The sequence below is a fragment of the Tarenaya hassleriana genome, unplaced genomic scaffold (assembly GCF_000463585.1).
Source record: "Tarenaya hassleriana unplaced genomic scaffold, ASM46358v1 Cleome2, whole genome shotgun sequence".
In the NCBI taxonomy this organism is placed as follows: Eukaryota; Viridiplantae; Streptophyta; class Magnoliopsida; order Brassicales; family Cleomaceae; genus Tarenaya; species Tarenaya hassleriana.
In genome coordinates, this window is record NW_010965372.1 from 8455769 (window position 1) to 8483146 (window position 27378).

At 39.7% G+C, this 27378-nt stretch overlaps 8 protein-coding genes across 12 annotated transcripts; 6 read left to right on the plus strand and 2 right to left on the minus strand.

Moving 5' to 3' along the window:
• The first annotated feature begins 1458 nt into the window (after positions 1-1458).
• Positions 1459-6723, plus strand: LOC104813063 (transcriptional regulator ATRX). The gene is made up of 8 exons (XM_010540561.2): positions 1459-2740; positions 2862-3214; positions 3622-4710; positions 4801-4959; positions 5088-5400; positions 5487-5557; positions 5688-5810; positions 5951-6723. Exons 1-8 carry the CDS (start codon positions 1861-1863, stop codon positions 6338-6340), a joined length of 3378 nt encoding a protein of 1125 aa, XP_010538863.1. The 5' UTR covers positions 1459-1860; the 3' UTR covers positions 6341-6723.
• Positions 6724-7744: 1021 nt separating this feature from the next.
• On the plus strand, positions 7745-13646 carry LOC104813064 (ubiquitin carboxyl-terminal hydrolase 10-like). 3 transcript variants are annotated; one of them, XM_010540563.2, is made up of 15 exons: positions 7745-7869; positions 7997-8077; positions 8223-8389; positions 8836-9048; positions 9268-9412; positions 9578-9637; positions 9742-9840; positions 10177-10551; positions 10647-10787; positions 10933-11103; positions 11242-11499; positions 11593-11747; positions 11827-12360; positions 12454-12724; positions 13079-13646. In XM_010540563.2, the coding sequence occupies exons 3-15, from the start codon at positions 8238-8240 to the stop codon at positions 13214-13216; spliced, it is 2712 nt and encodes a 903-aa protein (XP_010538865.1). In that variant the 5' UTR covers positions 7745-7869; positions 7997-8077; positions 8223-8237; the 3' UTR covers positions 13217-13646. The 3 variants fall into 3 exon arrangements, with proteins under 3 accessions (XP_010538865.1, XP_010538864.1, XP_010538866.1); XM_010540564.1 differs by having other exon boundaries at positions 7803-7821; XM_010540562.2 differs by having other exon boundaries at positions 7745-8122.
• Positions 13647-14222: 576 nt separating this feature from the next.
• On the plus strand, positions 14223-16148 carry LOC104813068 (50S ribosomal protein L11, chloroplastic-like). 3 transcript variants are annotated; one of them, XR_771708.2, is made up of 5 exons: positions 14223-14516; positions 14619-14791; positions 15167-15230; positions 15554-15819; positions 15893-16148. XR_771708.2 is itself a non-coding variant. In XM_010540569.2 (4 exons), exons 1-4 carry the CDS (start codon positions 14249-14251, stop codon positions 15760-15762), a joined length of 714 nt encoding a protein of 237 aa, XP_010538871.1. In that variant the 5' UTR covers positions 14223-14248; the 3' UTR covers positions 15763-15891. The 3 variants fall into 3 exon arrangements, 1 of the variants encoding a protein (XP_010538871.1); XR_771709.2 differs by having other exon boundaries at positions 15965-16148; XM_010540569.2 differs by lacking the exon at positions 15893-16148 and having other exon boundaries at positions 15554-15891.
• Positions 16127-17544, plus strand: LOC104813067 (metal tolerance protein 1-like). Its single transcript, XM_010540568.1, has 2 exons — positions 16127-16213; positions 16307-17544. The coding sequence occupies exons 1-2, from the start codon at positions 16187-16189 to the stop codon at positions 17432-17434; spliced, it is 1155 nt and encodes a 384-aa protein (XP_010538870.1). The 5' UTR covers positions 16127-16186; the 3' UTR covers positions 17435-17544.
• Positions 17453-19052, minus strand: LOC104813066 (caffeic acid 3-O-methyltransferase 1). Its single transcript, XM_010540567.2, has 4 exons — positions 18466-19052; positions 18084-18394; positions 17930-17994; positions 17453-17784 (listed from the first exon to the last, which is right to left on the minus strand). The coding sequence occupies exons 1-4, from the start codon at positions 19026-19028 to the stop codon at positions 17476-17478; spliced, it is 1248 nt and encodes a 415-aa protein (XP_010538869.1). The 5' UTR covers positions 19029-19052; the 3' UTR covers positions 17453-17475.
• Positions 19053-19300: 248 nt separating this feature from the next.
• LOC104813065 (protein DMR6-LIKE OXYGENASE 2-like) lies at positions 19301-22398 on the minus strand. Its single transcript, XM_010540566.1, has 3 exons — positions 22178-22398; positions 20423-20992; positions 19301-19573 (listed from the first exon to the last, which is right to left on the minus strand). Exons 1-3 carry the CDS (start codon positions 22382-22384, stop codon positions 19322-19324), a joined length of 1029 nt encoding a protein of 342 aa, XP_010538868.1. The 5' UTR covers positions 22385-22398; the 3' UTR covers positions 19301-19321.
• A 1043-nt stretch (positions 22399-23441) lies between these two features.
• On the plus strand, positions 23442-25043 carry LOC104813069 (nascent polypeptide-associated complex subunit alpha-like protein 5). The gene is made up of 4 exons (XM_010540570.1): positions 23442-23603; positions 23685-23772; positions 24239-24372; positions 24470-25043. The coding sequence occupies exons 1-4, from the start codon at positions 23529-23531 to the stop codon at positions 24821-24823; spliced, it is 651 nt and encodes a 216-aa protein (XP_010538872.1). The 5' UTR covers positions 23442-23528; the 3' UTR covers positions 24824-25043.
• A 785-nt stretch (positions 25044-25828) lies between these two features.
• Positions 25829-27240, plus strand: LOC109116001 (60S ribosomal protein L9-1-like). Its single transcript, XM_019202410.1, has 3 exons — positions 25829-26267; positions 26643-26765; positions 26982-27240. Exons 1-3 carry the CDS (start codon positions 25893-25895, stop codon positions 27066-27068), a joined length of 585 nt encoding a protein of 194 aa, XP_019057955.1. The 5' UTR covers positions 25829-25892; the 3' UTR covers positions 27069-27240.
• The last annotated feature ends 138 nt before the right edge of the window (positions 27241-27378 follow it).

Here is a 27378-nt window from a genome sequence, read left to right on the forward strand (position 1 = left end):
ATATATATATATATATATATGGATATAATTAATGAAAAATGCGATAAATTAATTGATTTTGGAGGCATCAAGGATTTCTTCGATTCAATTACTGTCGGATCCATAAAATTGAAATAATCGAACTAATAGATCTTATGTAAAAAATTAAATGGATAATATTGTTAAGATATGACCATACCATGAGTTAATTCATAAATTAATTGATTTAAATAAGTTAAACCAACCCATTTAAAGTATGGTTGGGTTTGGGTTGACATAATTTATTAATTTATACGTTGGGTTTAAATGGGTTAAGATATTCCGTTTTTGACGTCAGCATCGGAGAAATAGTCCAACAAAAATACGGTGTATTCACACTTATTAATATCCACAACGCAACAAAATTGACTATTCTTTTTTGCTTTTTTGGCAAAAATAAAAAAATTAAAAAAAATAAAGCCAACGGGAAAATTTTGGTTCTTGGTCTTGCGATGACACTCGCATTCGTCTCAAGACCAATTTAATTTATTTTTTTATTTATATATTTTCACGAAATTCAATGGGTTTCCACAATTTTTTAAATTAGTTGCGTGTGATAGTGGTTGGGTAAACCATAAAAATACTTAAAACTTTTAAAATGGTAAAACTAAATTTCTAAATTTTTTATTTAACAAATATATTCTTGTGTCATTATAATTTTTAAATTTATTAATTGGTGTTAGAATAAAACTCTACTATATTGATTCAAAAATCAATTTGAGAATTATGATGTCATATTTTATAAATTTGAAAATTATAATAACACATTTTATAAAATTTAAAATTTAGAAAAATCTGCATGCATTTGGACGATTGCAATGCCATTGTTACAGCAAAGGAATATAAAATATAAAAACAATATAAAACAAATGACTTAAAAATGAGATAAGACAAAAGTGAATATGAAAAATTATTACGCGGACAATGTCTAATGTTTCTGTTGGGTGGCACCCATTTCAATCTTGGAAATACAATAGTTTGTTGGTATCTCTCTCTCTCTCTCTCTCTATATATATATATATATATATATGAACGGATATAATTAATGAAAAAATCGTAAAAGCAAAAAGAATACAACATGCAGAAAAGATCATTTTGGAGGCATCATGGCTTTTAATTCAATTTATGTGGAATCCATCAGAACAAATTTTGTAAATAATATATTTGAAAATATATATATGTTTTTCATTTAAAGAATTCTATTTTGTAAATTTAAAAAAAAAATAGTTAACAAAAAGATGGAGATATGCAGTCAATGTTGTGAATTCTTTTTGGGCCGGAGAAGCGGCTAATGCTGTTTGGGCTTAGTTAATGAAGTAATAACTTGGGCCAGTTGGAGCCCAAATATCTGATCCAAACAGAGCAAAGAAAAGAGCACGAACGGACGTCAAACGGTAAATCAAATATCGACGGACTCCAAACGGAAGTTTTGCAACTTTCCGTTCAGTTCCGCCAATCAAAATCCTTTATCTCAATCTCCTCCTCGGGGGTTTTATTTTTCCGTCTTATTCTTTGTTGCTGCCCAGAAATCAGAGGCAGGAGCTACACATAAAGATGAGGAAGCTTGATTTCTGTCGGAATCCGGAAGCTGTTTTCTCCAGGTAACATGGTTCTCGAATTCTCAGCGAACTTGAGTTTAAGAGAGAGAGGTATTGGTGTCAAATTGGGTTGTCTGATTTCTAGGGTTTTGTTTCTGTGTCGAAAGAGTGGAATTGGTTCGTAGACTTAGGAGTTAAGGTTTCTTTTCTGTATCTCCTGCGTAGTTGCTAGAGACGTAGAGGGTAGGGCAGTTAGGGTTTCCCCTTTTTCGCTTTTGTTTCTGACAAGGGGTGATTTCGAGAGATGAAAAAGAGATCGTATCGATTCCCGACCGCCGAACCGCACGAGGACTGGGTGGATGGGTCCTGGACGGTGGATTGTGTGTGTGGTGTGAACTTCGATGATGGAGAGGAGATGGTGAATTGTGATGAGTGTGGGGTTTGGGTGCACACGCGGTGCTCAAGGTATGTTAAGGGAGAAGAGCTGTTTACTTGTGACAAGTGCAAGAGCAAGAACAATGTTAACGACAGTGAGGAGACAGAAGTAGCTCAGTTATTGGTTGAATTGCCCACTAAAACTTTTAGAATGGAGAATTCATATGGTCGGAGTGGACCGCTGAGGCGCCCTTTTAGGCTTTGGACAGAGATTCCAATGGAAGAAAGGGTCCACGTACAAGGAATTCCTGGTGGCGATCCAACTCTCTTTGAAGGATTATCATCGATTTTCTCACGGGAGCTTTGGAAGTGTACTGGGTATGTCCCAAAGAAGTTTAACTTTAAGTATAACGATTTTCCCTGCTGGGACAAGAAGGAAAAGGATGAAGCCGAAAATGAATGTGAAATTGGGCATCAAGCTGAAAATGGTGCTGGAGTTCTGTTTTCTATGTCAAAGGAAAATGCTGTGGTTGCTCCTGCCAGTGCTTTGGTTGGCATGAGGAGCCTAGGGAATAAGGAAACCGATAGCTTGAAGCTCGGTGTGAAAGACACCAAACAATGGGACTCTGGGGTAGTTGACACAAAACATTCTCAGAACGCCATAAAGAAGGAGAAGAGCTTGCTTCATCCTTTGCTTACGAATAAACGGAGAAAAGAACTGTTGGGAGCCTCAAAAGATCGAAAGAAGAAGGTGGTTAAACTTACATACAAGGAGGCAGAGGAGAAGAAATGTTTTGTGCATAAAACAGGTTAGTTGGACCACGTTCTACAAGAATCTCTTTAGGCACCTCACATTTAGCGTTGTTATTTATGCATATTATTGATACAATGGTTTTCTTCTTTCTTTCTTTCTTTCTTTCGTATCTCTAGAATTTCAACCTACCATTGATTCTAAGCCATCGGAATCTTGGAAGGACAGAGATCCAGAAGGTTTTGTTAGTGATGTTGGAAGCAGAAAGAGCGAGAAGTCCAAAGAAAATGTTCCGGAAGATGCTAGTGACTGTGATCTTGTGATGAATAATGGTGGTGATGAAACCAGCAATACAGCAGTTGCTGTTGAATGCTTCAGGGAACTGCAGCTTTCTAATGCTCATGAGCATTGTGCTGGAAAACAGGATGATAGAGGTGGACATCATGTCCGCATTGTGTTAAAGACCTCTGCAACTAACGATCCTTCATCCCTGGAGGGAAAAAATGCTGTGCACAATCAAGCTAAGGAAGAGGTATGTATGGCTTAGATTTATACGAATTTAAGTTTGACTTTAAATTCTTTCCTGTGGCTGTGCTTGGTGTTTTCGTTATTTTTACTCATTCGGATTGTAAATAAATGTGTTGAGGAAAAAGGTACCTAATTTTGAGTTGCATTGCTAATTCATAAAATATATCGATTATCGAAATAAAACCCGGCACCTTAATAAGGAACCATAATCAGTGAGGTCTTTAGTTTATCAATTAAAAAATGATTTTTTTAACTGAACCACTGTTTTGATTAACATGAGCTAGTTTATTTTGGAGAATTGGTTCCTTTCAAAACTTCGTTTTTGAGAATATTATGCTTGCTTTAGATAACACTCAGGAAGCATCTCATGGCTGGTTTCCGCTGTAACAAGATGACTTGCTTATATTACAGAAACAGAGTACAATTGCTGATACTTCAGAAGATAATTCAGAAGGTTCACCACGAAGTTCTGTGAAACCTTCTGCCGGTTGTATGGTTGGTACAGCGCCAGAGGTTGAGGGTAAAAAGTTACATGAAGTTTGTGGTTCAATTAGCCATAGAAAGAACAACTTACAAAAAGAGATGGATACTGCTGGTGGAGCTGTAGATCAACAAGCTCTTGGCTGCGTCGATTCTAAGGGTGGAGGAGGAACCTCTACATCTCAAATCCCTGGAGGTTCTGAATTCAACAAAAAGGAACCAAGCAGTTCACTTACTGATGATCGCAATACGCAATATCTTGATAGGGCATCAGAAAGAGTAAGTTGTAACAATGCAAACAAAGCTGATGAATTATCAATTCATCCCTCGCAAGCTAAACGAGAAGTTGTGGGTTCAGAAGGAGCTGTGATAGCACAGAAAGATGATACTTTGGAGTCCAAACCTGAAGCTTTTTTACTTCAAGAGCCATTGAAGTCTTGCAAACCACCTGTCCCCAGCACTGCTTCAGGAAATAGCAGGCCCAAGGTGGTGGTATGCATTGGAAAATCATCTTCTTCGGTATCCATGGAAAATTCTTCTGGTTTTGACAACCCCAAGCACACAGCTTTGGAGAATTCTATTCCTGGCTCAAAGCAGCAAGCAAGTGATGGACACGCTAGTGGTGAGAGAGGCCGTGCTTCCGTTGATGTGGTCAGAGAGAGAGACAGGGATGACTCTTCAGGGAAATCCTTAAAAGAGCATCCAAAATACTCCACCTCTTCGAAATCAGTGCAACAAGGCCGAGCCCCCCATTCTTCAGTTTCCAAGAGGAATGTTCCAGATTCAACTGCTGCTTCATCTTCTTCAAAGGTATCTTCAGCCCAGAAGAACAGTGTTTCTGCTGAAGTTACTGGTTCGCTTCTGAACCAGTACTCTTCACAATTGCAGAATAAGCAGTCATCGTCAAGGATTTCCCAGAAAGGTGAAAAGCCTGATCAGCCGATTTTCCGGTCCTCATCTAAGAATCCTGCAACACATTCTATGCCTCCAAATTCTAAAGCACCTCTGAGTGATGAAGAGGTAAGATATCTCCTTTTTTCTTGGCCTATTTTTTGCCCCTATTAACATGCTGATATCTTTTCTTTCTGTCCCCCCCCCTGTCATGGTCAGCTCGCTCTATTGTTGCACCAAGAACTCAACAGTTCTACTAGAGTCCCTCGTGTCCCACGTATGCGACAGTCTGGGAGCTTGCCTCAGTTAGCATCTCCAGCTGCTACAAGTATGTCGATTAAGCGCACTTCTAGTTCTGGTAGCAAGGATCATGGATCGGTATGTTTCATTCATCCTCTGTTACCTTTTAGCTGATTCTCTTTTCCTTCCCTGCCCTTTCAGCATTTCGAGTTTTCTATTTCTCTCGTAGACTCAGTTTCTGGGCTGATATGCTATTGCTTTGGTAGTTTTCCAGAAGAAAAAACAAGGACATGTCCAAAGATGGTTTCCGCACTTCTCGTGATGTTGATGACAGAGGTATGAAGGGTACAAAGTTGCAGTACTCACCTGATAGCAAGGTTCGAGATAGTGGAAACAGAGGGAGTTATACGAAAGGGGAAGAATACTCGACTCGTAAAATACGTCTTCCCCCTTCCTCCACAACGAGCACGAGCAGTGGACCATGTTCCTCCAATGAGTTAAATGAACATAGTATGCCTTCTCCACATAGTTCCCCAAGGACTACATCAGAAGGTGGTCCAGTTCATCGGACTTTGCCAGGTATCTGCTTTTTTCTAAGCAAACATGGGATTTTTGCATGTCTGGAAGTATTTGCTAGTTTTCTCATCTGTCAAAGGAATTAACAGGTTTAATCAATGAAATCATGAGCAAAGGCAAGAGAATGACATATGAGGAACTCTGTAACGCTGTCCTGCCGGTATGCTTCCGCACCAAGTTATCTGTTTTTTTTTTCTAGTTGTCAAATTCATGTTGTATTGAAAACTTCCTTGTTACTTTGATTACAGTACCATTGTTCTTAATGCCTTTGCTACTGTTTCTTTTTGCAGCACTGGCCACACTTGAGAAAGCACAACGGGGAGCGCTATGCTTATTCAAGCCATTCCCAGGCTGTTCTGGATTGCCTGAGGAATCGGCATGAATGGGCTCGGCTTGTTGATCGCGGTCCCAAGGTATTTTCATACTCCCACTATTCTACGCCCTCGTGGGCACATTTCCAACTGGCTGGTCCTAGCCACTTGTCACACGACTCACCTTTCATCTGCTGTTTCAAACATTTAATGTCCTCAAAACCACGTTCTGCAATGTTCAGACAAATTCAAATAGAAAGAAACAGAAGACTGATGCAGAGGAGTCCGATGAGAACAAAACGAGCGAGGGGCAGGAGACGATAGAGGGCGGAGCAGGGAAGCGACTTCGTAACTCAAAAGGAGAAGACTTTCCAAAAGGGAAGCGGAAAGCGAGAAAAAGGAGAAGGTTGGCATTACAGGGAAAAGACATAAAAGAGTTGAGAAAGAAGAGAAACGAGGAGATGAGGGAGGAAGGGGATGAGGAGGAGGAGGAGGAGGAGGAGGAGGAGGGTGCGTTCTCAGATTCAAGCGAAGAGAGTGTTTTCAGTGAAGAAGACGAAAGGGAGCCAGGCGGCAACACTGCTCGCGGAGAAGCTTCTTGTAGCTCTGAGGGTACTGAAACTACATCCTGAGCTCTCTCGCTCTCTCTAGGTTCAGTCTCTCTCTCTGTCTCTCTCGGTATTTATCCCTTTTTTGGCTGTGTATATGGCAAAAGCCTCTTTTGCAATCAGATCAGAGTGGCTTTTGCATTAGGAAAACAGTACCTCAGCTTACCTCACCTTTCTGTTGCTGTTTTTTTTTCCTTTTTTTGGGTAGTCAGAGGATGTAGAACCTTTAGGGGTAGATATACATATACATATATATATATGTGTGTGTGTGTGTGTGTGTGTATGAATTTAGGAAGATGAAGTGATTATGGATAGGGACGAGTAAGTGAAATGTGAATGTGTTATATGAGGTTTAGTTTTTAAACTTCTGTATGATGATGATGATGATGCAGGTCTCTTGCCCCGTCTGAGTATGTGTTGTAACCCTTCCCAATTATGTTTTATTGTTTATATATATATATAATATATGTGTGTGTGTGTGTGTGTTTTAAGTTTAAGATGATATTGTACGGAAGAAAAAAGAATGTTACGTATTCTTTGGAGTTGGGAAACAATTCTTCGAATTATGAATCGGTAAAGGATAAAGGTTTTAAAATTTGTAACTCCTGCTCGTGGATTGTAATTTTTGGTTTTTGTTCAATTGAGTGTTTTTTTTCAAATTTATTTAAAACTTCAAAATTATATCTATTTAGTTTAATTTGAGTTTTTATTTTTCTATTTGAATTTTGAATTTTATTTTAATAAAAAATTTGTTATAACAAATTTAATTTTCAAATAATTCTATAATTGATTCGAATTTAAGTAATTAATTTAATAAAAAAAATTATGTAATAATTTTAAATCTTGGTGTATATTTATGCTCATCTACAACAGGTAAGTTGTGGAGGCAACAGAAAACACACGCTATAGAAAATTTACAAAATATTTCCTTATGGGTCTTTATAATCTTATCTTAATGAAACACATAATGTTTCTTATTTATTGGTGGAAATCTCAACCGAAAAATAAGGAAAAGAAAGACAAGTGGGGATTGGAGAGGGAAACCACAATACCTCTCTTTCTTTTTAAGGTAATGCATTTTTTTTTAATTGAAGAAAATGCTGTAATAGTTTTTTTAGATTCTGCAAAATATTTTAATAATTATTCAATTTTCTTTCCAAGTTTTCAGAACGAAAATTACAACTAAAAAACGACGTATTCAGACATTTTTTTATTAAATTAAATTAATTATCAAGTGAGATTGTGTTAATACATGTTACCATATATTTATTAAATTTGTAAAGAGCAAAAGAGAAACAAATACAAACCTCAAACTCTGAGAAGAGCATTGCGTGTCACACGAAATCCACAGACTTACAAAAGCTGTTAAGGTTGTAATGAAAATGGGCAGAGAAATTCGTCTTCCAAATATATTCATAATGCATATGATTTATTTTATATGCATATATACCCAAAATGATTGAAAATGGTGCCTGGGATTGGCCGTTGATTGGAGGCGATCACAGGTCATAAAGGAGATCGTGATTCCACCAAAAGATTCTCTCCTTACATATGTCGAATTCTCTCCTCGGCTGTCCGACCCCTCTGTGTTTTTCTCCTCCAATCTAGGGTTCCTCCGAATATCCCTTTTTCTCTTTCTTTGTTTGATTTTTTTTTTGTCGCATTTTGTTGCTTTGACAGAGGAAAAAGCGTTCTCTCGAATTTTCTGGACTTGGGGTTCTCTCAATTTCTCGCCTTTTCTCCGCTGCATCCAATCCTCCTGTATGTTCAACCACTCATTCTTCTGTTCTCGTTGAATCTCCAGAGGTTCCGTTTGAAATCTCGAATCATGATATCGTGATCGATGTTTTTCTCTTTCTGGGTACGTCGGATCTTGACCCTTTTTCGTCGTTGATCGCTTTTCCAGTGTGATTCGCCGACGATGACGATTCCTGATTCTGGATTCATGATGGACAACGGAGTGTGTGATTTGCCGTGCACTCCCGAGGAGGAGAGACGTATCGTGACGGAGCTTACGAGCGAATCGGAGGCCAATTTGAAGGAGGGAAACTTGTATTTCGTGATCTCCAACAGGTCTGCTACTTCGGGTTTCTCTAGCAATGTGATCTTGTTGGCCGATGCCATATAATCCTTGGAAGTTGAAGGATTTGTACTTTTGCTCGATTTTACTTAAAGCATTTAGTGGGTTCATAATCTGGGCAGGATCATGCATGATAATTTGTTCCCTGTTTCTACTGGTATTTGACGACATGGGGATCTTAGCTTCCTTCATGAGCAGTGTTTAATCCTCAGATGCTAGTTCTTGTGCTAATTTCCTCGAGGTATTAGGTCATGCGTTATCAGTTCAAGAAAATCTTTTTGGTTTATGGCTGTGGACCAAACAAGATTTACTTGGATCATGGATTATTATACACTCTGTTTATGAAGAGAATGTTTGTGTTTCTCCTTCCTTCTTGTTGCCCATCCTATATACCCTCACCCACTTTTAGTTGTGTTTTAATATCTCTCTGTCAGTGCAGGTGGTACACTAGCTGGCAGAGATATGTTGGGCAACTGACCGATGAATGTTCTAGTGGAGAGCCTTCGGAGGTTACAAGGCCTGGACCAATTGACAATTTCGACATTATTGAAAGTGAAAGTGACACTAGTGATCCACAGCTTAGTAGGATGTTGGAGGAAGGGGTAGATTACGTCCTAGTTCCTCAAGAAGTTTGGAAAAGACTTGTGGAATGGTGATTTTTTTTGTCTGCACTCAACACTCTACAGTTTGTTATTGGGAAATCATAAGTTAGATAACTACTTCGGTTTTATCCTCGTGCTGTCTCTGCGCGTGAAACTAACATGGTGGAGGTCATTAAGGCTTCAGAACACTAATTTATAATCTTTGCTTATTTTCTCGCTCTTCTATAGCATCTGTGCTTTACTTAATCAGATTCTATATTATTATTCAGGTATAAAGGAGGCCCTCCAATACCAAGAAAACTGATCTGTCAAGGGTTTTATAGTAAGACTTATAGTGTAGAGGTTTACCCACTCTCTCTTACACTGACTGATGGAAGAGACGGAAGTAACAGTGTCATACGGTTAAGCAAACAGGTATATATATATATATCTCCTCTAATTCTACACTTATTCTTGTTCGTCGTTGTACTAGCAAACCTTAAACCACCTCTGGGTCTGCTGTCCAGAGCCAAATGCTGTCTTTATTTTAACTATTACCCCATTTCTGTTCCACTCTTATATGGACTGTTGATGTGCCAGGCTTTTGTAAGTGACCTTTATTTGAAGGTGTGTGCTCTTAAAGGGGTAGCACAAGAAAAGGTATGTGCACGAACTTTTTCACCTTTTTGTTTCGTTGCTGATGAGATATCCGATTGTTTAACTAAGAGATTTGTCATTTGCTTCATTCGTATATGTAAAATCAGGCTCGAATCTGGGACTACTTCAATATGCAGAAAAGCGTACTCTTGGAGCAGTCATCTTATAAAACCCTGGAGGGATCAAACCTTCAAATGGACCAACATGTGAGTATCTAGAAATAGGATCTTTTACATGACAGCTTTGGGTGAGCGCGGTTTATTCTATGGTTACTCGTTACTTTTGGGATAGCTTGCTTCTTGTGGTTCAAGCCAGGTTCCCTTAGTAGAATCTCTCTTCACACATATATGATTGAGATGGATTCTTTGGAATTGGATACATTCTTCCTGATGTTCGTAAATGTTTTCTTCTCAATATTTTGTTCTTCAATTTCCCCATTTTTGAGTTTTTGTATGGTTATACTGAACAAAACCATATTTCTATTTGCTTCCATTTTATATTTTTTTATTTGTTTACAGAATTATTCTTTCCTTTCCATGCAGATTCTTTTGGAAGTTGATGAGCCCTCTTCTTCTCAATATAGCATGGGCGTGAAGGGAAATGAGCTAGCTCTGGTACCTCTTGAACCTTCAAGGTCGACTGTTACGATTGCTGGGGGCCCTACCTTATCCAATGGCCACTCCAATAGCTCCAAGTTTAGTCTCTTTCGGAAAAGTACATCTGAAGATGATGGCTGCAATTCATATGGTGCTCTCGGAAAAGGAGAGAGGGGGGGTCTAGCCGGACTCCAGAATTTGGGAAATACTTGTTTCATGAATAGTGCTATTCAGTGTTTGGCCCACACACCCCCCATTGTCGAATATTTCTTGCAAGATTACAGTGATGACATAAATGCAGAGAATCCTTTGGGAATGTGTGTAAGTACTTCATGGATTTCATCTTGTTTGGCATTCCCTATGTGAAAATGTTCACATGCAGGTCTAAATGTAATTTCTAACACTTAGCTATTCAGGGTGAGCTTGCTCTCGCATTTGGTGAGTTGTTGAGGAAATTGTGGTCATCTGGACGTAATGCAGTTGCACCACGCGCTTTTAAGACAAAACTTGCTCGATTTGCTCCACAGTTTAGTGGATATAATCAGCATGATTCTCAAGTAAGTCATTTGCTCAAACTCGGTTTATGGTGTTTGTTTCTCCGAGATAGATGGCAGTTTTGTCGGTCTTGACCTTATTCTTGGACACTAGAAACTATATCTTTTTTCCCGGTAATTTTATTTTATATGATTTGATCTGTATCAGGAACTGCTTGCTTTCCTATTGGATGGGCTGCATGAAGATTTGAACAAGGTAAAACGAAAACCTTACATTGAGGTTAAAGATTCAGACGGTCGTCCAGATGAAGAAGTTGCGGAAGAGTGTTGGAACTATCACAAGGCTCGAAATGATTCTGTGATAGTTGATGTCTGCCAAGTGAGGACTGTTCCTACAGCTTTGACTTTCCTTTCCCCTTGAAATTTTAATTCGTTCGAGTTTTTCTTTCTGAGTATTAGAAGACCCTGTTTTTTCATTTCCTTTTGTGACACTTATGTTGTACAAATTTTCGTTCAGGGACAATACAAGTCAACACTGGTTTGCCCAGTCTGTGGAAAAATCTCAATCACCTTTGACCCCTTTATGTACCTGTCACTGCCGTTGCCCTCAACTGTTACTCGATCAATGACAGTTACAGTGTTTTACGGTGATGGAAGTCGCCTGCCAATGCCATACACTGTAACAGTTCCTAAGCACGGTTCTTGTAGAGATCTCAACATTGCATTGGGAACTGTATGCTGCTTAAACAGTGATGAGACCCTTCTACTTGCAGAGGTATAACTTTTAAGCCCGACCCTCTTCTTATATTATCATTGTGGTTCTTTTCTGTTACAAAGTATTAACTAAAGCCGGTGATTTTCTTCCCAGGTCTATGATCACAAGATCTTTAGATATTTTGAGAATCCCGTGGAGTCACTGAGTGTAATAAAAGATGATGAGCATATTGTGGCGTATCGGTTTAACCAGAGACAAAAAGGGTTGGGAAAAGCCAAACTTGAAATCCTTCACAGAAGGCAGGAAAGGTTGGTGTGCTTGTTGTAATCATTCTTCCTCTTCTTCTTGAGTTGGGTTTCCATGAATTACAACTTCCACGTTTTGCAGGTCTGTTTTGGTGGAGAGCGTTAGAGGCGGAGACATTAAGCTTTTCGGCACTCCTCTTGTCACTTATATCAATGCAGAACCACTAACTGGAACTGACATTGACTCAATTATCTCTAGATTGCTGTCACCTTTACAACGGGTTCATGCGGTATCTAAGGTTCAGAATGGAAAAGAAAACGGCCATCTTTCTGAAGCTGCTGATGAATCATCAGGAAGCGTTTCATCTACAGATACTGAGCTGGAGGATGCACCTGACAGAGAGCTATCCCTCAGAGTATTTTGGACAGACGAACGCGGTTTGAACGTCAAGCCGCTTCAGTCTGACTCTGTTGTGAATCCCGGAAGTGTTACAAGAATTTTGGTCGAATGGAATGAGAACGAGCATGAAAAATACGACGGCAGCTACTTAAATGACTTGCCTGAGGTCCACAAAACAAGTTTCTCCGCAAAGAAGACAAGACAAGAAGCTATATCTTTGTTTTCGTGCATGGAGGCCTTTTTAGCAGAGGAGCCTCTGGGCCCAGATGATATGTGGTATGTCACCGGTAACTAGAATTCGTGACTCTATCAGCTAAACTATGTAATCAAGGTCTGAGCTTTGACAACTTTCTTATTGTTCCGAACCAGGTATTGCCCACATTGCAAGGAGCATAGACAAGCCAACAAAAAGCTAGACTTGTGGAAGTTGCCCGATATTATTGTGTTCCACCTGAAACGATTCACATATAGCAGATATCTGAAGAATAAGATTGATACATTCGTCAATTTCCCAATTCATGATCTAGACTTGAGCAAGTATGTGAAAAACAAGGATGGCCGGTCATACGTTTATGAGCTGTATGCTGTAAGCAATCATTATGGTGGCCTAGGCGGTGGTCATTACACTGCCTATGCTAAGGTTAATGTCTTGGCTTGATCTCTCTTCATATTTGTCTTACCTTTGCTCTCACCATCGGAATAGCTTTAGTGGGTCGGTTATGTACTTATATTTTGATTACATTTGTGCAAACGTAGTTGTCTCCACAATCATCTCCATAATCCTCAATAACATACTAGTTCACTCAAGTGTCCGCTTTTCTACATTTGTGCATGTATGCATCATCATCATCATCGAAAAATAGAGTAGTCACTCAAATTATCCACCTCTGTCGTGACATTTTGTGCATGAGCTGTTGTCGTCATAAACATTTCGATTATCAATTTGATTTTTTGTTACTGTGGATGCATAATCATTGCTTGTCTGTTCCTGCAGTTGATTGATGACAACAGATGGTACCATTTCGACGACAGTCATGTTTCTCCCGTAAGTGAATCTGAAATCAAGACCTCGGCTGCATACGTTTTGTTCTACCGAAGAGCGAGAGACAGATCAGGGGCTGACTTGGATTAGACGAAGGAATCTTTATTTCCACAATGGCCAAAAACAAGTTCGATGCTCTGTTCAAGATTCATCATTGGTCTGGTGCAAAGTTCGTCGCTTTGTTCAAGATTCATCGGTCTCGCCCATATCAGGTGATGACCCTCTACTGTTCTTTCTATGTCAAGCCAATCCCCATAGTATATCTTTGTGGAGGGCTAAACCCTGAAACTATATATGCGTGGGGGTATCATTGGGCAAAAAAGGTGGGTTTAGCTTATGAGATTTGTTTATTTAGGGATTTTTCACAATAGAGGTGGAAATTTTTTGGGGGGCAGTGGTGAAAATTGCAAAGTAGTTTAGAGATGGGAGAATAGTTGATGTGTTTGTTGTTTTCTTTTTAATTTTTGTGATTGTGCAATATTTCGAACTGTACTAAGCGGATGCAGATGTTGTTCGGAGAGAGTTTGTCTTGGAACAAGTTTTAGTTCATTAAGAACTCAAACGGCTAATCAATACAAAAAAGATTATTATATATATATATATATCAGATGTTCTTCCTCTTCCTGATTTCTTCCAAATTTTTATTTGATAAATTTATTTTCAAATTTTTGAAATGAGTCATAATAGTATATTTTGTAAATTGAAAAATTAAAATAATATATTTTAATTTATGAATTAGTTTTTCACCATATTATAAATTTAGAAATTTTAATGGTTTTTACCTGTATAGATAAGAAGGAAGGGTTCATTTTTTTTATGGCTCATGTTTGTAGTTAATAACATTGAGACGAATCAAAGCGTATGGGCAGACATTAATAAACTAACATGAGTTCTGTTATGAAATGAAATGCATAATTCTATTTAAAACCCAAAAGACCGAACTGATCCTACTTCCTTGGAAGACTGAATCAAAATCACACGCAGGAGAGGCTAGTGCTCTACGTCATGGGCCTTTAATGGATATATGGGCTTACCAGTGTACCAATTGGGCCGTTTTGTAAGCCCATTATGCCCAGTGAGCGGAAGCTCGAAGAGGATAGGATTTTTCTCGGACTTCAATCTATGCGCACAGTCTCTGAGCTCCGTGTTTGTGCATCAATGGCGTCTTCTTCCCTATCGACCTTCTCCAGACCTCAGTCGTCTTCTCTGCTTACCAGAGACATCGCCAATTCTAACTTTTCCCACCCTCTCTCCGCAAATCTATCCTCCAGAACAAATGTTTCCCTCCAGTTTCTGGGCAACAGACAGCCACCACTTCTCTCTTCCACCCCGAGGTTTCTAACTGTCATCGCCATGGCTCCGCCTAAACCCGGAGGCAAACCCAAGAAAGGTACGAGATTTTTGGTACCCATTTCGAAAAATCTCGATCTTTTTCAATCATTTTCGGTTCGGTCGTGTTGTGGGCTAATACGGGTTTGTGGAATTTTTGCAGTTGTCGGGATGATAAAGCTGGCTCTAGAGGCCGGGAAAGCAACTCCGGCGCCGCCGGTGGGCCCGGCGCTTGGTTCGAAGGGAGTGAACATAATGGCGTTTTGTAAGGATTACAATGCAAGAACCGCTGACAAAGCCGGTTATGTCATTCCTGTCGAAATCACCGTCTATGATGTGGGTTTTTCCTGATTCTTTAATCTCAATTTTCTTACTGCAACTAATCTACGACAATTGAGATTTGTTTCCCGGCAAAACCCCCGTCGGAATTTGCCGGAATTTTGACCGGAAACCGGTTCTGTTCTTGTACGCAAACATGATACATGAAGTAATCTTACCAGAATCAACCTAACATACTCAGTTACAGATAACCGATAGATTGGTGCTTGTCTTAATGGACACAAAAGTGGGTAATTCACTGCAAAACATTGCCAGAATTCTGTGCAAAAGCTGCGCGATTGGTAGATTTGGCATCCCAACTTGTAATTTAAAAAAAAAGCAGTTTTTGTGGAATAAGATTTGTTTTAACTGAGCAACACTTCTGGTTTGCAGGATAGAAGCTTCACTTTTATCCTCAAGACCCCTCCTGCTTCGGTTTTGTTGCTTAAAGCTGCAGGTATTCTTTCACTACTCACACAGAAGAAATAAGCAGTACCTTCTGTCTTGTCTTGCCAAAGAGTATCTTTGATCCTAAAATATATGAATTGCTGTTGTAGCCTGTTGGACTGTTCTATCTTGAGGCTCTAGCTTGCATTATGTCTTTGTTTCTGCTAAGCTTATATATAAATGTTGACCCTTTAACATTTAGGTTAGTAGCATCAGGTCTTGGATTCGATAAACTTGGGTTCAATGATATGACATTCTGTGATCTGCAATTTTTTCTCCCTCTTCTCTCTGTTTGAAGTCTTCTAATTCGATAAACTTGGGTTCTGGAAATAGGAGTCGAAAAGGGTTCAAAAGATCCGAAGCAGCAGAAAGTCGGGGAGATAACCATAGACCAGCTACGCACTATTGCAACAGAGAAGCTGCCCGATCTAAACTGCATGACATTGGAATCGGCAATGAGAATCATTGCGGGAACTGCGGCTAACATGGGGATAGACATAGATCCTCCTGTTCTTGAACCCAAAAAGAAAGTAGCTTTGTAAAACAAGCATCCTCCCTCTGTTCTTCTTTAGCTCTACCTCCTGTATTCATTCGAAAATGTAATTTTTCACCTAATTGGATGTTGTACTTAAAAACATTCTTTCACGTAATCCATTATTCGTTGTTTTTCAGATGCCTCAAGGGAGGAAAGTTGCATTCTTGATGCGTGACTTTGGAAGTTTCCGCGTTTTCTTGCTTTTGCAGTTCCCATGAAACATGCAAGAATCGGTTGGTTAAGATCTTGAGAATGGGAAGTAACTAATCAGATTGACTCGGCTGATACGGACGATGAAGAAGAAAACGGAAAACAGCTCGAAATGGGAACTCATTCTACGTTTAATCCATGAACCGAATTTTAGCCATTAAAGGAAAGAGAATCGTCTCTCCTCCTCCTTGTCTCTGTCCTATACAGAGCATCTCCGTGTTATGTCCGAGAGAGTGAAAGAACTTCAAGTAAGATCCTTTCCCGCTGTGTTCTTTTCTTTTCTGGGTTCTTCTCATCTGATATCTTCTAACATGTTTTCTTGATGAATGTTTGATGTGCAGATGGAGAGCCAAATTCAAGAACACGGCCATGTAGTTGATATCTGCAGGAGGGTTTCGACCGTACCGAAAGGCCGGAGAGGGAGCAAGATCTGCGGAGAAGCTCCTTGTGGATTCTCTGATTCCAAAATCCTATCCGAGGATTCCGACGAGCGTTTGGCCTCCATGAAAAAGCTCTCCACTGCAGTTTTACTCTGTCTGATCTTCATGGCCGTCGAAGTTCTTGGAGGTATCAAGGCCAACAGTCTCGCTGTTCTTACAGACGCTGCTCATCTCCTCTCGGACGTCGTTGCATTCGCTATATCGTTGTTCTCCCTGTGGGTTTCCGGATGGGAAGCGAATCCGAGACAGTCTTACGGGTTTTTCAGAATCGAGATTCTCAGTGCCCTCGCTTCGATCCAGTTGATTTGGCTCGTCGTGGGGATCATCGTGTATGAAGCCGTCATGAGGCTCATCCACGAGACAAAAGAAGTTAAGGGTTCTCTCATGTTTGCTGTTTCAGCTTTCGGGTTGTTCGTCAACATTGCCATGGCTGTCTTGCTAGGACATGATCATGGGCACACCCATGGCCATGGCCATGATCATGCCCAGGATAACGAGGACAGCGAAGATGGGCAAGCCGAGATTTTGCTGGATAAATGGTCGGAGGGAGAAGCAAGGAAGAATCAAGAGAGCAAGCGGCATATGAACATAAATGTACAAGGAGCGTATCTTCACGTACTCGGAGATTCAATCCAGAGCGTAGGAGTGATGATTGGTGGTGCAGTTATATGGTACAAACCCGAATGGAAGGTAATAGACCTAATATGCACGCTGTTATTCTCGGCTATGGTGCTGTTGAGTACGATAAGGATTCTCCGGAACATTCTAGAAGTTCTGATGGAGAACACGCCGAGAGAGATCGATTCCACGAGACTTGCAGAGGGAATCTGCAGTATGGGTGAAGTTACTGCGATCCACGAGCTGCACGTTTGGGCAATAACCGTGGGTAAAGTTCTGTTGTCTTGTCATGTTGAGATCATACCCGATGCAGATGCAGACAAGGTTCTTGACAAGATCATAGATTACATCAGGAGAGAGTATAACATTAGCCATGTAACAATTCAGATAGAACGAGAACAGGTTCGTTAAATCTGTTTATTGTCTGATTTCATAATGTTCTGTATTCGGAGTCACGCTTTCTTGTGAAACTCCATAACCGAAAAACAGAAAGCTGAACATGAAACTTGGACATGAGAAAAGCCTGCGGATTTAGCTAAGCTTTCGAACTGTAGTTTTGTTCTTTCTTTTCCTGATGGATTCATGTTGAACAAGAAGAGCTCGAACTGAAACATGCTTCTCTGTTCTGTTCTGTCTTCTTGTGTCATGTCTGGAACCACCATATCTACAACAATCACCTTACCCTTTTGAGGCGGCAACGACTGGTAACAGTTGCGGAGTATGTCTACGCATTGTTCATCGTTCCAAGAATGGAGAATCCACTGTTCCGTTCAAAAACGCAGAAACAGTTAGCCGAACCGTACCGCTAAATCTATGAAGTTTCCTTTCGCGTTTGCGTTTGAACCCAAACTCAAAACGCGAATATGTTATCATTTGCGTCTGCGTTTGATTAGGATCGAAGCTAACCTTCATGAAAACTGCTTCTCCGTCCGGGATGCTTGCAAACATGTCACCAGAAACATGCTCGATGCCTATAACCAGACAAGAGATACTGTCAGATTTTTATAATCCAAGAAAAATGGTGATTCTCATCCGTGTTTTCTTCTGACAATTTTCGTACCTGGATAACTCGGAGCCGAGTTAATAGCTGAGGGCAAATCAAAGTTAATGCCCTTCATGTGAGGATGATTCGAGATGATCATATTGAGAATAGAACCATTTCCACCGCCGACATCCACCAAGGACTTCACGCCATCAAAACCTGTGTACTTTCTGAGAATTTCTTTCATGAGAACGCCATTGAAATCTCTCATGGAGCTGTGGAACACGTCCCGGAATCTTGAATCTCTTCCCACAAACTCCACAGCGTTCATCCCGTGAGCTCTGTTGAATGGAATCCCTCCTTCAAGAACAGCATCTTTAAGGGTGTACCTGTCAGGGAAAACGACGTCTGTTACAGATCAAATTCCTTATCTTTCCAAACACAAGTACTCTGTTCTTACCATATATCGATCACGGCCTTGTCCTGAAACAAGTTCAACATCGGAGCTAACGACCCTTCATCTCGGTTCCTCGTGAAGTACTTAGAAACTGGACCCAGTCCATAAACTGTACAAGGCTCGCCATCATCGTAATCCACCGAAACAGAGCACCTGACAATGGAATAGCTCGCAAGGCATCGAAGAATCCGATCGATCGAACTGGCATCGGGTTGATGCTGTGTCTGAACGGCCAAGCGAGAAGCGATCTGTGAAGCAGAGAGGAAAGAAGCAGGTCCAGATTCTGCTATGATGTCGAAGAGACCGAGATCTGTTGCTGTCTTTAAAACCATCGGAAGAACAGAGGAGCTCACCAGTTGCATGGCGTACAATGCGTGGCTTTGTTCTTCATCCATTTTTTGTTTTTCAGATGATTCTGGATTCTGAATCTGAACGAAAAAGGGTTTTGAAGATTCAGATTTTAGGATGCGGAGGTTGCAGAATTTTCCTTGGTGAATACTAGTCAAAATTTGTATTTTTTTTTTCTGAATATTAGTGGATGGTGACGAAAGTTGAAACATTACCATTGAGAAATTCAGACAAGATTACTGATTATTTTCCTCTTTTTTATCTTTCCAGAACACGAAAAGAATGAACAGAACATCTAGATTGACTGAAGAGACAGAACAGAACAGTTTGCAAGAACAGGAACAAAAACAACAACAAAACAGAGCATCTCAGAACTGTTTCCAGGATCTGGGCTCTCTTTATTACCAACGGAATCCAATCCATGGCGGTGAAAGATCAAGATCAGTACCAGAGTCAGGGGAGAGAGAGAACAGAAAAGAAGAAGAAGAGATTTCTGTTGCGAGACAGGAACTTAATGAGAAGAGGCTTTGAACAGGTCCAAGCAAGTAACGTTAGCAAGTCCTCTGTTCCAGAACCTGTCGTAATACTCGGAATAGGAGAAACTCCTGTAAACGGAAGGAGAGAGATCGGTGATAAGCTCATCCGCTGGTCCGACGACGGCATCCGGTGAAGGACAGTAAAAGGTAGGGATCGATATACGCTCCTTCTCGCTGTTCACCACCGCCCTGTGGAGCACACTCTTGTATTTGTCATTGCTTATCACCTGTTTATTCAACAAAAAAAAACAAATCAAAAGAAGAAATCTTATTGTTTTTGAATGCTTTTGCAGCTTCCCCACTTGCAATCGCAATAGGGCTGTCCCGATGTATCGATGTCGGGGGGAAAGAGAAGCGGACTGACGAAGGAGCAGCAGCCCGGGAGGCGGGAGGTAGGGGCGGGTGTTTCGCCTCGAGAATTTAGTTATGAGACAGAACCAAACCGAATAATATTCGGTTCTAATTTGTTACATTTTTTTATAACCATTAAATAATTCTCGGACTAAACTCGATCGATAAATAACGAATAACGAGTAAAAACCTTAATTATCCACCCTTATGTATAGATATATGTGTAAATATAAAGTTAGGGTTCTTATTTGGTACTTATATAACGATGTCATACCAGACCAAACCGACACGAATATTGAACTTAATCAAAGCGATTAACATTTGGTTTTAGTTTGATATAATTTTTATATAAATCGGATAAACTGTTCCGAAACCGAGCTAGAAAAATATCGAACCGAGGCCCGAGACGCCCACCTTTGAGAAAGTGCAGGCCGAGAGCTCAGGAGCGGGAACGGGTCGACAAAATTAGGGTTAGGGTTTGGGTTGGGTTGTTTGGTTTTATTCTTAATTATGTTCTAAATATAGAGGCTTATCGTTAATAAAGTTGTCAAAGAGTTTTAATTAGAAAAGTGGGAGACTGAAAATACCTTTGGATTATATTCAACGTTCGTTAAGTTTATGAAAAAAATCACTACAATAGACCCCTAGGGATTTTTATCATCACTATCGTTATATGATCAAACACTTTAACCATGAGAACCCTAAAAGGAAGCTCCGACACTTACCTGCATCTGATCACCAATATTGACGATGAAGGTGTTAGGGACAGGATGGACAGAAACCCACTTGCCATTCCTAAAGACCTGCAGACCAGACACGTCATCTTGAAGGAGGACAGTGATCAGATTAGGATCTGTGTGACCAGGGAGTCCGAAAGTGAGCTCGGGCTGCGGACATGGCGGATAGTAGTTGATGGCCATATGCTGTCCGTGCCCGCCCAGCTTCTTCTCCACTCCATCGCTCGAAAGCCCTAAGCTCTCGGAAATGGCCTCGAGCAGATCCAGCACGAGCTTTCTCACGGCCGTCGAGTATTCTGCAACTGTGTCTCGGAAAGAAGGAGGGCTCGAGGGCCATTCATGGCGGAATTCTTCGAGTGGATGGCAGTGGAGACGGAGGAAGTCCCTCCAGTTGGAGACTTTCTCCGAGTTAACGTTGAAACTCGTGGAGAGTCTTGTCGTCTTCGTCGTGTCGGCTGTGTAATGTCGCAGCCTCTCGCTTTCGGGTTGTCTGAAAAACTCTCTCGCTACTGTTAGCATGTTGGAGACTGTTGTCTCTGGAACTCCATGGTTCTTTATCTGAAAACATATTTATATGAAATGTGTAAACGTTTTGATTGAGATAATTCAACACGTACAGTATGTTGAAACGATATCTACGTTATGGAGATTGTGTAAATGCATGCATGATTAGGGGCGTCAAAACGAGCCCGGCTCGCGAACTGGTTCGTGGCTCGTCAGAAAACGAGCGATTTGAGCCGTAATTTTTTTATCTCGTTAAAAAACGAGCCTAACGAGCCAGAACTCATTGAACACGTATTCAATGAGCATGGTTCGGCGAGCTGCTCAACGAGCTGATATTTTTTTTAAGAATAAATTAAATCTATATAAAAAACTCTAATATAATTTTATATTAATTTTTTTTATATTATTTATATGATATTATAAATATACTAATTATTATGATGATGATAATTGAAAATATTAAATAATATTGGTGTTTTATTAAATTTTCATGTATTTATTTAAATTTATAATTATATTTAAAATAAATATAAATAAAAAATATTATATATTCCTGGCTCAACGAGCCGGCTCGTTCAGATCGGAAAACTGGCGAGCGATCTGAGTCGAGGTTTTTCCGTCTCATTAGAAAACGAGCCTAACGAGTTGAGCCCAAAACGATCCGAACCAAATGAACTGAACCCAAAATGATCCGAGATGATTCGTTTGATACCTCTATGCATGATGAAACCAAGTTTTATACAGCGGTAATGTCATGTCATCGCTGAAAAATTACATACAGATACATGTATGTATGTATGTATTCAACAGAAGCATTCGCTGAAACACGAGGTAAAATTTCATCCACGTTGAGAGATGGACGGTTATTTAGAATCAGGTGATAAAATTTGGTTGGATGTAATTTTTTTTATTTTAAATTAATTCGTTTTTAAGGGAAATAATTGACAAAAACAAATACATTTTTATGAATATAAAAAATCAAATAAATATAGATTTTTTTAAAAATAAATATGTTTTGGTTGGAAATAAAATGAATCAAATTAAAATAGAATCCAACCGAAAAATCGCTATAGAAATCGATTTTACTATTTTTAAAATAAAAAAAAAAATAAAACCGAAATATAATTAAACTTGTAAATCAGAAATAATTATAACCCCGAAAACCATAAAATATGACGCAATAAACCGCTAAAATTACGCTAAATAAACATTAAAAAAAGGAGAATGAAACGGGAGAACCTGGAAAAAGCCATAAGAGTGGCATGCATGAGCAAGCTGAAGAACAACATCGGTTCGACGGGATCCATGGAGTTCCCGGAGATCGATCAGAGGGATCGAATCGCCGGAGTTGTCGGCCTCCGACAGGGTTGGACGGTCGGAGATTGGTCGGACGAATTTTTCAGGAACATGATCCACGGCTGAGGCAAGGTCTGTTACTAGAACCATCGTTGCACCCCTTCTAAAATGTCACCTATAATATAATATACACACATGCACACATATATATATATATATATATATATATATATATATATCGGTAAACACTTGCATTATGGTTGATGTTGTCCCTCGTTGGTACTGTCCACATGTATTGTTTCCTTATTATACTATGTTGAGTTATTTAATATAAGATAGATTCTTTTCTATTTTCAAGACACATAAGGTATAAAATGATCTCCAAAAAATATTTTTATCTCTACTTGGTTGGCGGTGATCCACAGTTTTCCAATTTAATTATCGATAAACTATATTATATGGGAACTTCGATTTAATCTTCAACCAGACCCACATGGACCGATTTCGTTTTCCCATATTTGCCGGTGTAGACAAATAATAAAAAATCAAAATAATTAAATTAAACACGTGGATTGAACCAATCAAACAAAGCAGTGTGGTCTAGAAGAACAAAAAAATAAAATGACGTCAGAATGGTGACATCATCATTTGCGAGTCAGCGATGACGTAAGCGTAACTATAGAGAAGTAGTTGGGTCCTTCCAGAAGGTTCTTCTGTGATGACGTCAGAATGGTGACCTAATAAAACATGTATTAGTTAAAATTAATTAAAAATTGTTTAGTTTCATTGACTCGTCAATTCTTTACTCCTTTAGACGAAAAGGTTTACGTATGAACTAAAATATTGGTTTCAATATCTAAAATCTAAAGGGATTAAAAATGAAATTTGATTTTAAAATTAATTAAAAAAATTTTTTAATGTCAAATTTACATAATTGAAAACTGAACTCTCATTACAAATAAATATAAAAATATTGAAAATAAATAAATTTCACTTTATTGGTGAAAATTTTCAACGCTCGTCTTAAGACGTTGAACTTCGACGTTAGGTCAATGGGAGGTGAGAGCCATCTCTGCTGAGTTGGGGAAGCAAGGCCCAGTAAGATAATCATATAGCCCTATTAGATTTTTCTATTAGGCCCATTAGGCCCAAATAGGATAATATAGGATGGGCCACAGAGCAGTATACCGAAGCGCTCCTTGATTTGTTCGTCGCGTTCGCAACAGGGACGAAGAAAAGCCGAAAGGGTTTTGGTACGCTGCGCTGTTGTTGCGAAGTACAGTAGAAGAAGAAGATGCCGGTTCCCGTTGCGGATGAAGAGACGGCGCAAATGCAGATCGATTCCATCAAGGAGCAGCAGAAGCTCCAGGTTCGATTTTGTTTTTTCTATCCGATTTTTTATGCCGCCGAAGTTTTTCGGACCATTTTGATTCAGTGTGGTATTGAACAGAAGGAAGACGACGTAGTTGTCGAGGAGGTGAAGGACGGAGAGGAGGAGGAAGACGACGATGACGATGAGGACGAAGACGGTTCCGATGGTATTCTCTACTCTCTCTCTCTCTCTCCCGTGTTTTGATTATTTGTTGATCACCTGTCTCGTGTGTTGGTTTGGGGACACTCTTGAATTTGCGTATGAATTCTTTGCTTTATTTTTTCTTCATATCACCTTGTATAGATTATATACAATCCTGGATCAGGCATGCGTCGTTCTTGGCTTTATGCAAACAAAGGTCTAAGAATATCTCCAAAACTGATTTGTATGAGCCATGTTATTCTGCTCAAGTTTCAGCTAGATTGCTCTGCCACATTTCCAGTAAACTCAATTTATTTCTCTTTGGTCGTGATCCTGTATTCAGATTCTAGACATTTCGAGAGTCTTTTATTTGTAACGAGGCTATCTGCTGGGTGTCAGATTTTTATCTGTTATTTTCACTTTGTGGAATGCTTCATTTCCATGGGAGATACGTTTTTGAGAATCTCCGTCCCTGGTTCTTTGTTGCCTAGGCGGACATGGAGCTGGTGGGAACGAGAGCTCCAGGCAGAGTAGAAGCGAGAAGAAAAGCCGCAAGGCAATGCTGAAGCTCGGGATGAAACCTGTCACAGATGTTAGCCGGGTTACCATCAAGAGATCCAAGAATGTAAAATTCCTTAAACATCATAAACCAGCGTTTCATCTCGCCATTATCATCATATAACATTGTTTGATCGTGACCCATTCTTGCACCCACCGCTCAGGTGTTATTTGTCATCTCGAAGCCAGATGTTTTCAAGAGTCCAAACTCCGAGACTTATGTCATATTTGGGGAGGCCAAGATCGACGACCTGAGCTCTCAGCTACAAGCACAAGCCGCCCAGAAGTTCAAGATGCCCGACATTTCATCCATGGTTCCTAACTCGGATGCCTCTGAAGCCACCGCTGCTCCACAAGCCGAGGAAGAAGACGAAGAAGATGTCGATGAGACGGGTGTCGAGGCCAGAGACATCGATCTGGTAATGACCCAGGCAGGTGTTTCTAGGGCCAAAGCCGTGAAGGCTCTCAAGGCCAGCGATGGAGATATCGTTAGTGCCATTATGGAACTCACTACTTAAAAAAGAGGGAGCAGGAATTTATTGTTGCCTAGATTTTGTTTTCCTTTTGCTTTGGGTTCATGGTCTTGGTCCTAAGACTAGCTGGTAAGGATGGACATTTCGGGTTTCGTTTCGATATTTCATGTTCGGTAAGGGAACGGATTATTCGGTTTTATAAAGATTCTACCAAACACGAACCAAATGTTAATTGGTATGGTTCAATTTTAGTAGCCGTTCGATTTGGAATAATTTTATTATTTTAATACCAAACCGAATTTGATATTAACACATATATTCGTATATAATAAAGGTAGGTGATTCGAGTTTTGGTTGGATTTTATTGGGTTTGTTACCGGGTTCGAGAACAATTTATTCAGTTTCACAGGAATTGTACCAAGTTATAATCGAGTATTATTTGGTTCATTTGGATTTACGTTTTGGTTAATTTCAAACCAAAACACCCACTTTTACTTGTCACCCTAACATTTTCTTGAGCTTTGTTAGCATGTTTTCATCTTCACTAGGGTCTTTCACAATGATTTGGTTTGAATCATAGTTAAATTGGTGAATATGAAAACCAGATTTAAAAAAAAAAAAACTTAAAATGAAAATTCTAAAATTTTCGGTCGTAAAAGTCTATAGGATTATATATAATTATGTAATATAATAGTAATATATGATATTCTAGTTTCAAAATCAGAACTCTTTAAAATTTTGGGGAAATATTATGCTACAATAAATATTAAAATAAAAAAAGTATTTACAAAATAAAAGTATATATTTATTTTTTGTATTTGTTTTCTAAAAGTTAATCTTTATTATTTAAAAAATATCTCTGGATGGGTCAAAGACAAAGATCAAGAAATTAGAGACATCAAACGGACCTAATGCATTCTATTGGGTTAACTTATTATTTCAAATATAAAGCCCATTGTTTTCTAAACGGACCTAATGTGTTTTCTTGTAAACCCTAGAACTAGGGTTTTTTTATCTTTCCTTTATATAATTCAAGAGTTGGCTTCGGCAGCATCATTTGTGCACAGACTCAAGAGGGAGAAGAGGGAGAGAACGTAGGAGAAAAGGAGAGAAGATGAAGACGATTCTCTCTTCGGAAACCATGGACATCCCCGATGGCGTGAACATTAAGGTTCACGCCAAGGTCATTGAGGTGGAAGGACCGCGAGGAAAGCTCATTCGCGATTTCAAGCACCTGAACCTCGATTTTCAACTCATCAAGGACGAGGAGACGGGGAAACGCAAGCTGAAGATCGATGCCTGGTTCGGCTCTCGCAAGACCAGCGCCGCCATTCGTACTGCCCTCTCCCATGTGCAGAATCTCATCACCGGCGTCACCAAGGGTTTCCGCTACAAGATGCGTTTCGTCTACGCTCATTTCCCCATCAACGCTTCCATCACCAACAACAGCTCTGCGATCGAGATCCGCAACTTCCTTGGAGAGAAGAGGGTTCGTTCTCTTCTCTCTCTCTCTCTTCTTTCGTTTTCTGAATCTGGGTCTGCTTGATTTTTCTGCTCTAGGGTTTAACAGGTTTTATAGTTTTATTATATATGGTGAGATTATATTCAGATTCAGCGTGCTTCTTATTGATTAGACGAGAGGACAAACCCCGGAACTTGATGTTTTACCTTGATTTGTTTTGCTAGTTCGGAAAGTGTTTATACAGTGGATTATTCATTTGCCAGATTAGCCATGGAAATTGTTCAAATGTTTGCTCTTTTGGTTGTTTCGATTAGTGTTTGACGATTAACCATGAAAATTGTTCATTCCAACCTCATTTGACTATTACGATGACCTACTGTTTTGGCTTCATTTGAACAACAGGTCAGAAAGGTGGACATGTTGAATGGCGTGACCATTGTCCGTTCTGAGAAGGTTAAGGACGAGATTGTTCTGGATGGAAATGACATCGAGCTTGTCTCAAGGTCTTGCGCCCTCATCAACCAGGTACCATTTTCATCTGTTCAGCTTTGTTTATCATTGCCTTTCTAAACCTGTGAACTGTTCTGTTGGTGGAAAGATTTTGATCATGGCCAATAGATTTAGATATGTCTGCTTATTTCGGTATTTGGGTCTGGTCTAACTACATTGTATCCGGCCACGAAATAGGGATTGTGGGTATATCGGGTGTTTACCGAGCTTTTTGTGTTTGTGGTTGTTTAGAAATGTCACGTAAAGAACAAGGACATCCGGAAGTTCCTTGATGGTATCTACGTAAGTGAGAAGGGCAGGATCGTGGAAGAGGAATGATTTTGTGGCCATCAACCTGAAAATGATATTTTCATGATAGTCTCATCTCTCTCTCGTTTTGATGTTAGTTTATTGTCTTTGGACAGAACGTGTTGCGTTCTTTTTGTTCTCCGTTGTGATTCTGTTGAGAATTTATTGCTTCGGTTCCGGAAAAGTTTTGGAGACATACATACATCCTCGTATTACCGTCATTTTTTGTTCGGAAGTGTTCTTGCCACCTTGGAGTTACGTTGGCTACGTGTGCTTATTCGGGCCGGTCAACGTAAGTAGCCAACGGAACTCCAAGGTTACGTTAGCCTTGAATTTCTCG

Coding starts and splice junctions, on each gene's coding strand:
- LOC104813063 (XM_010540561.2), top strand. CDS start 1,861: ATGAAAAAGAGATCGTATCGATTCCCGACCGCCGAACCGCACGAGGAC. Junction 4,711..4,800: donor CACCTCTGAGTGATGAAGAG/GTAAGATATCTC, acceptor TGTCATGGTCAG/CTCGCTCTATTGTTGCACCA. Junction 5,811..5,950: donor TTGTTGATCGCGGTCCCAAG/GTATTTTCATAC, acceptor TGCAATGTTCAG/ACAAATTCAAATAGAAAGAA.
- LOC104813064 (XM_010540562.2), top strand. CDS start 8,238: ATGACGATTCCTGATTCTGGATTCATGATGGACAACGGAGTGTGTGAT. Junction 11,500..11,592: donor AGACCCTTCTACTTGCAGAG/GTATAACTTTTA, acceptor TTTTCTTCCCAG/GTCTATGATCACAAGATCTT. Junction 11,748..11,826: donor CTTCACAGAAGGCAGGAAAG/GTTGGTGTGCTT, acceptor CACGTTTTGCAG/GTCTGTTTTGGTGGAGAGCG.
- LOC109116001 (XM_019202410.1), top strand. CDS start 25,893: ATGAAGACGATTCTCTCTTCGGAAACCATGGACATCCCCGATGGCGTG. Junction 26,268..26,642: donor ACTTCCTTGGAGAGAAGAGG/GTTCGTTCTCTT, acceptor TTTGAACAACAG/GTCAGAAAGGTGGACATGTT. Junction 26,766..26,981: donor CTTGCGCCCTCATCAACCAG/GTACCATTTTCA, acceptor GTGGTTGTTTAG/AAATGTCACGTAAAGAACAA.
- LOC104813068 (XM_010540569.2), top strand. CDS start 14,249: ATGCGCACAGTCTCTGAGCTCCGTGTTTGTGCATCAATGGCGTCTTCT. Junction 14,517..14,618: donor CGGAGGCAAACCCAAGAAAG/GTACGAGATTTT, acceptor GAATTTTTGCAG/TTGTCGGGATGATAAAGCTG. Junction 14,792..15,166: donor TCGAAATCACCGTCTATGAT/GTGGGTTTTTCC, acceptor TCTGGTTTGCAG/GATAGAAGCTTCACTTTTAT.
- LOC104813066 (XM_010540567.2), bottom strand. CDS start 19,028: ATGGTAATGTTTCAACTTTCGTCACCATCCACTAATATTCAGAAAAAA. Junction 18,395..18,465: donor AAGGCCGTGATCGATATATG/GTAAGAACAGAG, acceptor TTTCCCTGACAG/GTACACCCTTAAAGATGCTG. Junction 17,785..17,929: donor GAGAAGCAGTTTTCATGAAG/GTTAGCTTCGAT, acceptor TGAACGGAACAG/TGGATTCTCCATTCTTGGAA.
- LOC104813067 (XM_010540568.1), top strand. CDS start 16,187: ATGTCCGAGAGAGTGAAAGAACTTCAA. Junction 16,214..16,306: donor AGAGAGTGAAAGAACTTCAA/GTAAGATCCTTT, acceptor TTTGATGTGCAG/ATGGAGAGCCAAATTCAAGA.
- LOC104813069 (XM_010540570.1), top strand. CDS start 23,529: ATGCCGGTTCCCGTTGCGGATGAAGAGACGGCGCAAATGCAGATCGAT. Junction 23,604..23,684: donor AGGAGCAGCAGAAGCTCCAG/GTTCGATTTTGT, acceptor GGTATTGAACAG/AAGGAAGACGACGTAGTTGT. Junction 24,373..24,469: donor CCATCAAGAGATCCAAGAAT/GTAAAATTCCTT, acceptor CCCACCGCTCAG/GTGTTATTTGTCATCTCGAA.
- LOC104813065 (XM_010540566.1), bottom strand. CDS start 22,384: ATGGTTCTAGTAACAGACCTTGCCTCAGCCGTGGATCATGTTCCTGAA. Junction 20,993..22,177: donor ACTCTTATGGCTTTTTCCAG/GTTCTCCCGTTT, acceptor ATATGTTTTCAG/ATAAAGAACCATGGAGTTCC. Junction 19,574..20,422: donor ATATTGGTGATCAGATGCAG/GTAAGTGTCGGA, acceptor TTGAATAAACAG/GTGATAAGCAATGACAAATA.